The sequence below is a fragment of the Aquarana catesbeiana genome, linkage group LG07 (genome assembly GCF_042186555.1).
Source record: "Aquarana catesbeiana isolate 2022-GZ linkage group LG07, ASM4218655v1, whole genome shotgun sequence".
NCBI lineage: Eukaryota > Metazoa > Chordata > Amphibia > Anura > Ranidae > Aquarana > Aquarana catesbeiana.
Window position 1 is genome coordinate 290809181 of NC_133330.1, and position 14168 is coordinate 290823348.

Sequence of the window (14168 nt, forward strand, 5' to 3'; positions counted from 1 at the left end):
CCGCAGCCCAATAGTAAATAAGGAAGTTCGGAAGGGCCAGACCTCCACCAGAGAGGGGAAGATAAAGGGTCCGTCTGGCCACTCTCGGAGGTCTCCCCGCCCAGACAAACTCGCTCACAATACTGTCGAGTCTCCGGAACACCGACCGGGGAATATGGACAGGGGTGTGACGAAAGAAGTATAACAGTTTGGGTAAGTACACCATTTTGATTAAGTTCCCCCTACCTACTGGCGTAAGCGGAAGTCTACGCCAGGTTGTGCACTGCTTGGTAAGTTTGTCCAACACTGGAATTAGATTACGGTCGAGGTATTTGTCCAGGGTCGAGGCTACCCTTACGCCCAAGTATGTGAATTCCTCGACCCATTGAAGAGGTGTTCGTGTGTCGATACGGGGCATGGCAGGGTGAAGTGGGAAGAGGACCGACTTGTCCCAGTTGACACGAACTCCTGAAAAACGGCTGAAGGTATCAAACTGAGACAAGGCAGCCCTCAAGGAGTCAGATGCATCCGCCAAATAAAGGAGGGAGTCATCGGCATAAAGGGACAGTTTCTCCTCTAGTGGACCTACTCTGATGCCTCTAATAGACTTGTCCTTCCTAATGTGGGCCGCCAGGGGCTCCAAGGCCAAGGCAAACAGTGCCGGGGATAGGGGGCATCCCTGCCGGGTTCCCCTCTCCAAAAGAAAGGGCTCCGACAGGGTACTGCCCGTGCGTATGCGAGCCTTAGGCTGCATGTACAACATTTGAATCCATGTGAGGAAGATCGGGCCAAAGCCAAATCTAGAGAGGACCCTCCACAGGTAGCCCCACTCGACCGAGTCAAAGGCCTTCTCCGCGTCGAGTGAGGCCACCACCCCAGGGCTCCCCTGATCAGCCACTGCGATGTGAGTGTGTAGTCTACGTATATTTATGTCTGTGCCTCTTCCGGGCATGAATCCCGTTTGATCTGGGTGTACTAGGGCAGTGATAATTTTGTTTAAACGGATGGCTAATATCTTGGCCAGGATTTTTGCGTCAACATTTAGGAGAGAAATAGGGCGGTAGGATGCGCAGAGGGTAGGATCCTTCCCCGGTTTAGGGATGAGAACTATGACCGCCTCGCTCATCGAGGCCGGGAGGGTCCCAATTTTTAAGGCTGAGGCAAAAACCGTCTGGAGTCTAGGGGTTATCTCCTCCATGTATGTCTTATAGAATTCCACCGGGAATCCGTCCGGACCCGGGGTCTTCCCTGCCTGCATCATTTTGAGAGCCTTTTGTATCTCCTCTAGTTGAATAGGGGCGTCTAGTGTGTTAGCTGCGGATTGTGTGAGAACTGGGATGTCAATTTCGTCCAAGTAGTCAGTAAGGTCTTGTTGGTCATATATTACTCGTGAGCTATATAAATGCTGGTAGAAGGTAGTGAAACATTTGTTAATTTCCGCTGGGGAAGAATGAAGCGACCCATCCATGTCACGAATCTGTGCTATAGCTGTGACCCCTGATTGTTCCCTGGATAGCCAGGCCAAGAGACGGCCTGTCTTCTCCCCCTGCTCGAATATTCGCTGAGATTGGTATAACAACTTCTTTTGTGTCAGGGAGGTCTGTAGCAGAAGGGATTGTTGGGTAAGAGATTGGAGTACTATGTAGTCTCGCGGGTCACGAGAACGGACATATTGGGCTTCCTGTCTGATCGCTTCCGCCTCTAGTCTAGTAAGCTCTGCTCTACGTAGTCTCCTCACCTTAGCAATAATAGATTGGTAGTGCCCCCTCGATGAGGCTTTAAAGGCCTCCCAAACCATATTATCAGAGGCGGACCCCGGATTGACCTCCCAAAATTGCTGCACCGTGCTCCGGAACTGAGAATCAACATCTGTGTCGGATATCCAGAACCTGGACAGCCGCCAGAGTCTATCTGCTGGGTCTAATGACAGTTCCAGGGATAACAGCAACGGGGCGTGGTCCGAGATCCCCCGTGGGAGTATGCTTATGTCCCGAACCCTGGGGAGGACAGGCGCCGCGACGTAGGCCAGGTCTATGCGAGAGAGGGACCTATGAGAGGCAGAATGACAAGTAAAGGCCATGGTCTGAGGGTTCCTCCACCGCCACACATCCACCAGGCCATACGTGTCAGCCCAGTCCGCCAAGTCACGGCGTGTAGTGTCTCCCCTTGAGCTCCTGTCCAACCCAGAGTCCGGGACAAGGTTAAAGTCACCCATCAATACAACATTATCTGAGGGGAAGCGGGCCAGCTCCCCCGAGATCAAATTAAGGAGTCTGAATGAGGCCGGGGGGGGCAGATATACCCCCACCAACACCCAGGGCGTGTCACATATCAAGGCATGTATCAATACGTATCTCCCATCAGGATCCAAGACTAAGTCAAGGAGCTTAAAAGGGAGAGTTTTCAGAACCAGTACACTAACACCCCTTGCAAAATTGGAATAGGTAGAGTGGTAGTGATGACCCACCCACGGTTTTTTCAGACTGAGGGTCTTGCTACCAATCAGATGCGTCTCCTGTAACACACAGATATGGGGACTATGCCTCTTTATAAATTGAAATACCAAAGAGCGTTTTAGTGGAGAATTTAAGCCTCGTGTGTTCCAGGAGAGAATGTTTAGATTAGGCATATATACATCTTAGTTATAAGAAAAGCAGGATACAACTTATATATTCTTCCTGACTCGGCACAGGTCCTCCCAGAGGATGCCCGAGGCGAATCAGAGTCTGACATTACTTTAGGCCCAGAGAGCAACCACAGCACTGCCAAAAAATATGAAATAAAAACAAAATCAAAGATAAAAAACTGGGAGCCAGGAACGCGGCTCAACATCCCCAAACCCCCCCCCACCCCACCCGACCCCCAGAACAGGAGGCAGGTCTGTATCCCCAAACTTGCTTCAGCCCGACGGCTGCTCATAGAGGCAGTGAACTAGAGGCAACCGACCTCTGTGAGTCAAAGAAGAGTAGGTGTGCTTTAAGTTCCGGTAAGGATAAGATGGTGTGAATCACCCGGAGCCCCGGGGGTACAAAACTTGTAGTGGTCCGAATAAACCCCCCGACCCCAGCCGGGGTCGAGGTGATGCTGGAGAAGCTGACAGAGAAAGTGCACGGTAGGGGGAGATGCAACAACAGGAGTGACTGTAGTTAGCGGGACCGGTCTCCTCAAGGATAGAGTAACATGACCGCAGTGCCCTCTCGGGAAGGAGATTGGGGTTTAGCTTTTCTTCCTTACAGGACCGCAGTGATGAGGGAGGTCTGTTCGGAGGTGATGTTCAGAGATCCGCTCCGGTGTCCTGCTTGCTTCCGGGTTGGAAGTTGAATGGGTATGCTCGCAAGGAAGGGGAAGCCTGGCTCAGTCTCAAATGCATGGAACCCAAGAAGTGAGGAACATCTAGTCCACGCCAGCCGACTATGACATGAGAGGGGTCCGCAGAAATATACAAAGGGTCAGGCTCTCCCCCCAATAACAAAAAAAAGCCCGCAACCTCTCCAGCAGTGTACTCACAGTTTCCCCAGTAGGATCATCTGTGGATAGTGTCAGCCCACGCGGCAGCTTCTCTGGGGGAGGTGAAGAAGTGCACTTTTTCGCCGTCTTGTACTCTGAGCTTGGCGGGAAAGAGCATGTTGTACTTGATCCCTTTTTGTCTGAGCATGGCGCGGACATGGTCGAAAGATTTTCGTTGTCTCTGTGTCTCCACAGAGTAATCTGGGAAGATGAGAAGTTTCGTGTTCTCATAATGCAATTCTCCTTGCATACGAGCAGAGCGGAGGACAGTGTCCCTGTCTCTGTAGTGAAGAAGTTTGAAAATGAAAGTGCGCGGCGGCGCTCCCTGTGGGCCCCGGGTGGCAGGCATTCGATGGGCGCGTTCGATGGAGAAATGTGAGGAGAATTGCGCCTTCGGTAGTAGGGTTGGGAGTAATTTCTCCATGAAGGCAACCGGATCCGTTCCCTCCGCGCCTTCCGGGAGGCCGAGAACTCGGAGATTATTCCTCCGATTCCGGTTCTCGGCGTCCTCGGCCCTGAATTCAAGTGCTTTAACCTTTGATTTGAGGATCTGAATGTCCTCATGATGTGCTCTTTGTACATCTTCCGTGGTGGAGATCCGCCGCTCCGCCTCCCCCACACGCTCTCTAAATCGATCCATGTCGCGACGGATGAGGGCCGTCTCCTCCTGGACATGGTCTATCTTGATAGTGAGGGTGGACTGGCAGGTGGAGATGGCATGCATCAGAGCCTCAAACGCCTGGGATCCAGCCTGGATCACGCCATCCGGCGGGGCAGAGGTCTGCGTCTCCATGTTGCAGGCCTTAGGAGGGGAAGGCCCAAATTTCGGCGGCGTTCTTGTATGCTCCGGAACTCGCGATTTCTGGGTTCCTTTTTTGTATCTGCGCATTCCCTGAGCCACCGGGCGTTTCTAATGATAAATGGCAGGGATTTAAATGCAATATCCACACCAGGATGTAGGAAGGAAAAAATCCGGAGTGGGAGCTCTGGTACTAAACGTCCGCTCCCAGCGCCATCTTGGACACGCCCCTTGCTTGGTTTATTAAAACAACAAATGGTAAAAACAAAATGCCTGCTTACATTGCCAAGTGCCTGTGTCCTGGCACTAGATGGTATAGCGTATATGTGGTCGGATGGAGCCACGCTGAGTCCTGCTCATGCTGGGATCAGCGTGCGTTCCACCGCCGCTGGAGATAGAACCGGAAGCTGGGACCCGGAAATGATGTGACCGGAAGGCGCCTTGATGTACGTTTCGTATCGCTACGTCATCAGGAAGTGTTCCGGTCACTGGGCAGGAAGCTCTAACTAGCCTGAAGCTGGATTGCAATTGGCGGAGACGGCAATCTCCCGCCCCTTGAAATCTTACAGGCTGAACCCAGCTATTGATGTTTACTATAAACGGCATGACATATTACTCTGCATAAAATGAAAAAACTATTATTTAAATAGAAACATGATGTGTTCTATACAAATGTTAAAAAATGGTAGCCTGTTCTATCTAGAAAGGTGCTAATCTTTTTAGGGGGATCTGGAATATTGGGTGCTATTTTATTTCTAAGCCCAGGGGCCCTCCTATAGGTAAATTTGGGTTTGTTTGGCAGGATCTTTTTAAGATCTCTGTCTTTAAGGAGGATAGGCCAATGTGTTTTAAAAATTCCTTCCACTTCCCTATATTGCCGGTGGAATCCCGTAATACATGCTAGGTCACCCCGGAATGTCTTTTTGGTGGTAGTAGTTGAAAGGGATTCTCTGTCCATGTTGCGCCCTATATTTTGGCAGTGATTTAAGTCTATAGAACTGTATCCTTTTTCAATAAACCTATTTGTAATGACTTATTGTAATCTTCTAAGTCAGTGATGGCGAACCTTGGCACCCCAGATGTTTTGGAACTACATTTCCCATGATGCTCGTGCACTCTGAAGTGTAGTGGAGCATCATGGGAAATGTAGTTCCAAAACATCTGGGGTGCCAAGATTCGCCATCACTGTTCTAAGTTGTCGCAATTTCTCCTCACCTGCATACATTGGCTTTTGGGAATGGCTTTTAGCCACTGTGGATGGTGACAACTTTTGATAGGAACGGATACGTCCCTATCTGTTACTTTGAAGTGCGTTTTGGTTTCGATTCAGTTGGATTTTTTAGTTAGGACTAGATCTAGATAGCTAATTGTTTCTGAGTCGCAACTGGCTGTAAATTTAAGGCCATAAGGGTTGGTATTAAGCATGGTGAGGAATGACTCTAAACCAGCTTGGGGGCCCTCCCATAATAAAATAATGTCGTCAATGTACTGTTTAAAAAATAGAAGACCCTTCCACTCTTTACTGTAAATAGTCTCATGTTCCCATTTATTGAGCACTAAATTGGCTACACTTGGAGCATAGCGTGCCCCCATAGCCACCCCCTTTATTTGGTTATAATATTGGTCTTGAGACCAAAAATAGTTATTGCCATAGCCATTTTTAACCCTTCAAGCAGAAATTCAATTTGTGCTGCTTTTAATGATGATTGTTTACTCAAATCCCATTTTACCACCTTGAGGCCATCTGTTTGTTTAATATTAGTATACAGAGATTCGATATCTACTGTTACCAATATGGTATTTTTCGGACATTTATTTTTTGTAACATTTTAATTAATTCTCTGCTATCTTTGAGATATGACTTCCCTTGTGTGACTAAGGGTTGTAAATAGATGTCCAAATATTCACCTACCCTACAGTATAGGGAGTCAATCCCACTAATGATGAGGTGTCCTGGGGGATGATCCATGGATTTGTGTATTTTATGAATTATATACATAACTGGTATTTTTGGAGCATGTTGAATGAGATGATATTTTGCCTGTTTTTTGTCCAATATTTTTTTCTCTAACCCCTTTTTTACCCAATCGTAAAGTTCCATTTTTTATTTTACCTGTAGGATTCGATTTAAAGTTTTATATGTAGTAATATCGGCTAATTGTCCATGCACCTCTTTGTTATCTTCTTTGCTTAATACTAATAATCCCCCCCCCCCCTTATCTGCAGGACTATCTACAATCTGTTGTCCTCGAATATTTTAATTCCTTCCCATATACGTTGATGAGATAAGGAAGCAGAATCTGCAGTGACATCCCACATCATTACCACTTTTTGGGAGCCAAACCAGTCATACAGGCCAGGAAGGGAGACATACATCCTTCTGTACATGCGATCTAAGTCCCATGTTTGTGAGTGCAATCCTCTATTATTTGATTTTGCATTTGTATCATTAAAATGGTATTACACTAGGGCAGCCGTGCGCTCTCTTTTCTTTGTATATTTCAGACTAAGTCCGCCACCCAGTGGATCTTTGAGAGAGATGCAGCACCTACAGCAAGATAACTTTTTCTATGTAGACTGTGAACATTTGAGAGTTGTTCGTGGAGTCAGCGCTGAGTTTGTTTTTTTTGTGTTTGGACTCTTAAACCTTGAGTTAGGACTTCCATTTCCTCCTCCGAGAACTGGATCCCTGCTGCATTGAATATTCCTTCATTTAATTGTCTTGGTTTCTTTTTCTTTCCCCTTGCTCCTCTGTTCCCTCTCTTTCTATGTGGTCTCTTTGGTAATTTTGGGGTGGTGGGGGAGGGATCCTGTAAGGTTTTTTTCCATCCCCATCCTCCTGCCCCATGGTTGTAATAATTGTGATGGGGTGGTGGTCTGTCCCTAAAGTTGCCCCTATATCCACCTCTGGGGGGCCTAGTGGGTAATAATTGCGCCCATAATCATAGTACCCATTATACTCAGGTGTACTATTCCCTAATGGTGCGTACCTATTATGGGTAGGGACCGAATACTGGGGAGTGCGTGGTTGGGGGTTGGAATTTTTGGCTTGGTTTTTGGGTTTATTGGGCGGTTTGTATTCCTTTTTTGTATTTGTGTTAGAGTTGTTTGTCATATGTGCCATAATATCTCTTATTTCAACTTCCCTTTCCACTGAGAATTCTTTAGACCCTGGGTATTAATATCTTCCTGCAATTTATAAACTTTATTTTCATTAAAGTCTTTAAGGTCCCTTCGGTATTTCTTCAGCTTGTTTTGTTTAATTTTTCCATCATATTTAGAGTTTGTAATTTAGTAGCTCCTTCCTGGTAATCCTTAGTACCCATGAATGGTACAATTTTTTGAGTTCAGCTATTTTAGATTCCAACAACATATTTTTTGCTTCTCTTTTTCTAATCATAAACTGCATGAGCTTCTGTTCACATCCATTAAAAAACTGGTACCATTCATCCAGTAAACTTAGATTCTCTACTCCATCGTTGGGACTAACATCCCATCTCAATCTCCTTGGAGCAAGATTTTTCTCTGTTTATATCTGCAGTAATGCGATATCCCACCATAATCTGATCTGCTTTTCCATATCATGTTGGAGCTGCTTAAAACCCCTGTCCAAATCTACGTTTGGGCTAGGGTTTTGCTGAATGCACTCCTCTAAATTGATGTTCCTTTCTTTCATGAAATTAAAAACATCCATGGCTGCTCAGGTAAATAATCTGAATGGGAATGTATTCAAATATTAATCAGTGAGTGGAAAAAAACCTCGCACCAATGCCTAATGATAGTGATAATTTAGGCTGCTCCCCAAATTGCTTGTAGGAGACCTACTGTGCAGTAAATGTGAAGAGATGATAGGGGGCGCTGTAATTACTAATTAGATATATTCCTACATATATCAATTTGTGAACAGATGCCAAAATACATATCAACTTAAATATACAGAAATATGCATAACACTGTGAATATTATAAAATGACAAAAGTCCATATTCACCTGTGATTGTTCAAAAAACGAAAACGTGGTTGGTAAATCAATGTGTGTAGATATTCTCCACCGCTTGCAAATGTCCAACAACACCCAAAGTGCTCTTGTAAAATATCTGCTCACCAAACAGCCATGACCGCTTTACCCAAAAAGAAGGTCAGAATTTGCTTGTGCTGCTACCTTGCAGCTTGGTGCGGTATCTCAGACTATCCAACACTATGTTCTCCTCTCCCCCATAGCGGGTGACACAATTTAAAAAAGACAAAGTGGACCCAAATAGCGTAATATTGCTTGGTTTATTAAAACAAATGGTAAAAACAAAATGCCTGCTTACATTGCGAAGTGCCCGTGTCCCGGCACTAGATGGTATCGCGTATGTGGTCGGATGGAGCCGCGCTGAGCCCTGCTCACGTTGGGATCGGCGTGCATTCCACCACCGCTGGAGATAGAACCGGAAGCTGGGACCCGGAAATTATGTGACTGGAAGGTGCCTTGACGTACGTTTCATATCGCTACGTCATCAGGAAGTGTTCCGGGTCATTGGGCAGGAAGCTCTAAATAGCCTGAAGCTGGATTGCAATTGGCAGAGACGGCAATCTCCCGCCCCTTGCAATCTTACAGGCTGAACCCAGCTATTGATGTTTACTATAATGGCATGACATATTACTCTGCATAAAATTAAAAAATTATTTAAATGGAAACATGGTGTTCTATACAAATGTTAAAAAATGGTACAATCAATAAATGGTGTTACATCAATTAATGATGATTAATTAATGCTTTGCACCTAGTACAATAATGAAAGCCTGTTCTATCTAGAAAGGTGCTAATCTTTTTGGGGGATCTGGAATATTGGGTGCTATTTTACTTCTAAGCCCAGGGGCCCTTTCATTATTGTACTAGGTGCAAAGCATGTAACACCATTAAAAGTAAGAAAAGAAAAATCGAAAGTTTTTATTCAATAGCTACCCAGAGAGAATATCAAATTCGTCTTCTGATTACTTGTGATTCGGAATATGTTACTTACGTGTTGGAATGCCCATGTCCAATGGAATATGTGGGTAGGACCACATGCAGGTTGCGTACCAGAATCAATGAGTATATTACCAATATTAAAAATGGTTTCCCAAAACACAGCGTGTTCAGACACTTCAAAACACATCACAATCAAGACCCCAAATTACTCACATTTTATGGAATAGACAAAAGTTCACACCATTGGAGAGGCACTCACCTTAAACAGACGGTGTCACAGAATGAAACTAAATGGATATATCGGCTGGACACATTACAGCCAGCTGGTATGAACATTGATTTAGACCTAAACTTTTTTTGAACTAATGTTTGAACCCCTGCATTTTGGGAGACATTTCCACTTTAATAATTTAGCACAAATTAGAATTCTCTTATAGATTTTTATATGTTCAGGTTCCCCATCATAGTATACCAATTGCTCATCGTGGAGTAAATGGCTGTTAATAGCAATACATTTTTATTTTATTTGGGTTTCTAGTATAATTTGTATAGAACACATAATGTTTCCTTTTAAATAATAGTTTTTTAATTTTGTGCAGAGTAATATGTCATGCCGTTATAGTAAACATCAATAGCTGGGTTCAGCCTGTAAGATTGCAAGGGGCGGAAGATTGCTGTCTCCAGCAATTGCAATCCAGCTTCAGTCTATTTAGAGCTTCCTGCCCAGTGATGACGTTGCAATACGAAACGTACGTCGAGACGCCTTCCAGTCACATCATTTCCGGGTCCCAGCTTCCGGTTCTATCTCCAGTGGTGATGGAATGCACGCCGATCCCAGCATGAGTAGTGCTCAGCGCGGCTCCATCCAACCACATACGCGATACCATCTAGTGCCGGGACACAGGCACTTCGCAATGTAAGCAGGCATTTTGTTTTTACCATTTGTTGTTTTAATAAACCAAGCAACATTACGCTATTTGGGTCCACTTTTTCTCAACTCATGTCACCCGCTGTGGGGGAGAGGAGAACATAGTGTTGGACAGTCTGAGATACCGCACCAAGGAGCAGCACAAGCGAATTCTGACCTCCTTTTTGGGTAAAGTGGTCATGGCTGTTTGGTGAGCAGATATTTTACTAGAGCACTTTGGGTGTTGTTGGATGTTTGCAAATGGTGGAGGATATCTACACATATTGATTTACCAACCACGTTTTCATTTTTTGAACAATCACAGATGAATATGAACTTTTTTCATTTATAATATTCACAGTGTTATACATATTTAAGTTTGTCTATATTTAAGTTGATATATATTTTGGCATCTGTTCACAAATTGATATATGTAGGAATATATCTAATTAGTAGTCAAACTGCCCCCTATCATCACTTCTCATTTCCTTTTGAGTCTACAGGACAGGAGGTAAAGGGAAATCTCCCTAATAAGAACCCAATGGCAACCCCCTCCCCCGCCCCAAAAAAAAACAGATGGCACTTTTAACTCTCCCCTACGCTATTATAGGCTTGTGCATGGATTTTGTATATCTACCCCAGGGATCCTCAACTACGGCCCTCCAGCTGTTGCAGAACTACACGTCCCATGAGGCATTGTAAAACTGACATTCACAGACATGACTAGGCATGAAGGGAATTGTAGTTCCTTAACAACTGGAGGGCCGTAGTTTGAAGACCCCTGATCTACCCTCTTTGACTGGAATTGTGCTTGCTGTCATGTAGGTCTATAATAAATTTTAATCTAACAGGAAAAAAAAACCTGGAGTCTCACAGGGTAAGTGGAAGTTATACGAGTGCATGCTAGAGGTGACCCTAGAAAAGTTGTGTGCCAGTGTCCAATCACCTGCAGGTAGTCTGCATATAACCCATGGGACCCAGGGACAGCCCTCTGTCCATAATAACTTCAATCTAAACATAGAACAGATGAAGGCAACACCCTCCCTTCCTGCCCAGGCCAATTTTTAGCTTTCAACGCTGTCACATTTTGAATTACAATTGCGCAGTCATGCAACACTGTACCCAAACAAATGTTTTATCATTTTGTCCCCACAAATAGAGATTTCTTTTGGTGGTATTTGATCACCACTGGGTTTTTTTTTTATTTTTTGCTAAAAATAAATAAAAAAAATACCAAAAATTTTGAAAAAAAAAAAAAAAAAGGTTCTTTGTTTCAGTTATAAAATGTTGTAAATAAGTAAGCTTTCTCCTTCACTGATGGGAACTGATGGGGTGGCACTAATATGCAGCACTGAAGGGCACTGATAGGCGGAACTGATGGGTGGCACTGATGGATACCGATGAGAAGGCACTGGCAGGCATTACTGATGGGCACTGATGGATACTGATGAGAAGGCACTGGCAGGCATTACTGATGGGCACTGATTGGCATCTCTAATGGGCACTGATTGGCATCTCTAATGGGCACTGATTGGCATCTCTAATGGGCACTGATTGGCATCTCTAATGGGCACCGATTGGCATCTCTAATGGGCACCGATTGGCATCTCTAATGGGCACCGATTGGCATCTCTAATGGGCACCGATTGGCATCTCTAATGGGCACCGATTGGCATCTCTAATGGGCACCGATTGGCATCTCTAATGGGCACTGATTGGCATCTCTAATGGGAACTGATTGGCATCTCTAATGGGAACTGATTGGCATTCCTGGTGGTCACGGGTGGGCATCCCTGGTGGGTCTGCACCAATAATCAATGTGCTGATTATCAGCGCAGACCCCCCCGTCAGGAGAGCAGCCGATCGGCTCTCCTCTACCAGCGCCTTGTCAGCACGAATAGAGGAAAAGCTGATAGATGGCACTTCCTGTTTACGATGTGACCAGCTGTGATTGGACACAGATGATCACATGGTAAAGAGCCTAATCATAGGCTCTTTACCAAGATCGGAGATGCGTTGTGTCAGACTGACACACCACACCACCAATAGCCGTGTGAGGGGCTTATCCTGCTGGACGTCATATTGCTATATGGCAGGTGGTAAGTGGTTAATTATATCATGTGAGGATTATTATTTTATACGTTAACCACTAAACCTACTAACTTCAAGTGATATTAAAGGCAATTAAAAAAAACAAACAAACATGTTATACTTACTTACTTACCTGGCCTGCCCTGATCCTCCTCTTCTCAGGTTCCCCACCTCCGCTCCTCTCCCTTCCCTCTAACCGAGTGCCCCCAGAGCAAGCAGTTTGCTATGGGGGCATCCAAGCAGGCTCGCTCTCGAGCTGCTGCTCTGGGTGTCCATTCACAAACAAAGCACCAGCTTGGCCCCCACCCCCTCTATCTCCTCATTGGCTCACTGGCTATGATTGACAGCAACAGGAGCCAATGGCTCCCGCTGCAGTCTCAGCCAATTAGGAGGGAGAGTCCCTGGAGAGCTGAGGCTCTCATGCCATTGCTGGATCGTGATGCGGCTCAGGTAAGTATTAGAGGGGTTCCGCTGCACACTATAATATGCCGGAAGATTAACTGGCTTCTACTCAAACTGACATTACTGTGTGTGAGTGTGGTAGACACATTTGACTTGGGGGGGGCAAAACTGATGTGACAACTTCAATGATTTCTGTATAAGTGCTGCATTTATTAATAGTGTTATGCAGATGACAAATATAAAATATAAAATGAAGCATCCGTAGCTAGAAAAAATTGCTTCTACTACTCAGCTGATTGTATGCAAACAATTTTGTTTCTAAGTGACAAAACCGTTCCTTTATGGTGGAAGATTTCTGCAACCAATGCTATATGCAGATTTCTTCTGCTACAAAACAACAAAAAATCAGTGTTTTCAGCTCATTACACCTACACCACAAGGCTATCTTAAGTAAACTGATCTATGCAATGGCCAAAAAAGAAAAACGAATCAAATGCAAGGATTCATCAAATCTATGAAGTACTAATGTTATATATATTTTAGTTCTTGTTATTTCCTGTAGCATAAATCCAGAGAATACCATACATGTTAAGTGGGACAGCAATCTTAAATAGTTTTCCTATGTAACGTTCGTTTTAGCTCTAATTATATTGTGCAGAGTAATTGGTACATTGCAAGTTGACCAACATGAATAGGGGAATCCGGCATTATTCATTTTGTGGAATTATAGACTAATTTAAACCAAATTTGTAAAAATTACACCTCTTAGACAACAGGAACAGGAACACGGGTCATGTCTCTTAAAACTGAAAGCCACAATAGTCCTGTTGTCTTCAACATTGTATGTTTTCAGCAACTGAATACTCACAGCTGGGTAGACATGGCCAATCTGCATTGTTCGGCCAATGTGAATCTCTTCTTCCTCCTCCTCCTCCTCTTCAGTAGTTTTCCTATAGACGGGATTATCAAAGTTCATACTCTTCGTATTCTTTCGTTTCCAGTTCCTCCAGATGAGATAACCCGACATGCAAAGGAGAGCGAGGACCGCTATGGAAAAACATGGATAGCAGAGTGAAAGATAGAAGTGCATTACTAGGAAGCTACATCAGAAACAAAGCAGCACTAAAGAAAACCCAGTAGTAGGTCTGTTACCTGTGGATTTCCAAAAAAATTCCATATAAGGATTTATATGGAACTAAATCACACAGGAACGTGGGTTTCCTGCACCGCGTTCTTGTGTGAACAAGCCCTTGATAGACAAACACCCAAAAGACACCAGCTTTGGTAATGTAAACCAAGAAAAATATACAAGGACTCTCACAGGAGACAGGCCAACCATGAATAATTGAATCGGAGAAGGGTATCTTAATTTACATAAATATTGTACAAATGATATAATGTAATGCTGTATTGTATGGGCAGCACAGTGGCTAAGTGGTTAGCACTTCTGCCGCGCGGCACCAGGGTCATCGGTTCAAATCATGGCACTACCTGCCTGAAGTTTGCATGTTTTCCCTGTGTCCGGCA

The 14168-nt window shown here is 44.7% G+C and overlaps 1 protein-coding gene across 2 annotated transcripts in view; it reads right to left on the minus strand.

Moving 5' to 3' along the window:
- Nucleotides 1-14168, minus strand: part of LRP8 (LDL receptor related protein 8) — a 370766-nt gene that overhangs the window by 5483 nt on the left and 351115 nt on the right. For both annotated transcript variants that reach the window (XM_073593521.1, XM_073593520.1), the window contains one exon: nt 13510-13688. In XM_073593521.1, coding sequence (XP_073449622.1) covers nt 13510-13688 — 179 coding nt within the window. The remainder of the gene's footprint in view (nt 1-13509; nt 13689-14168) is intronic.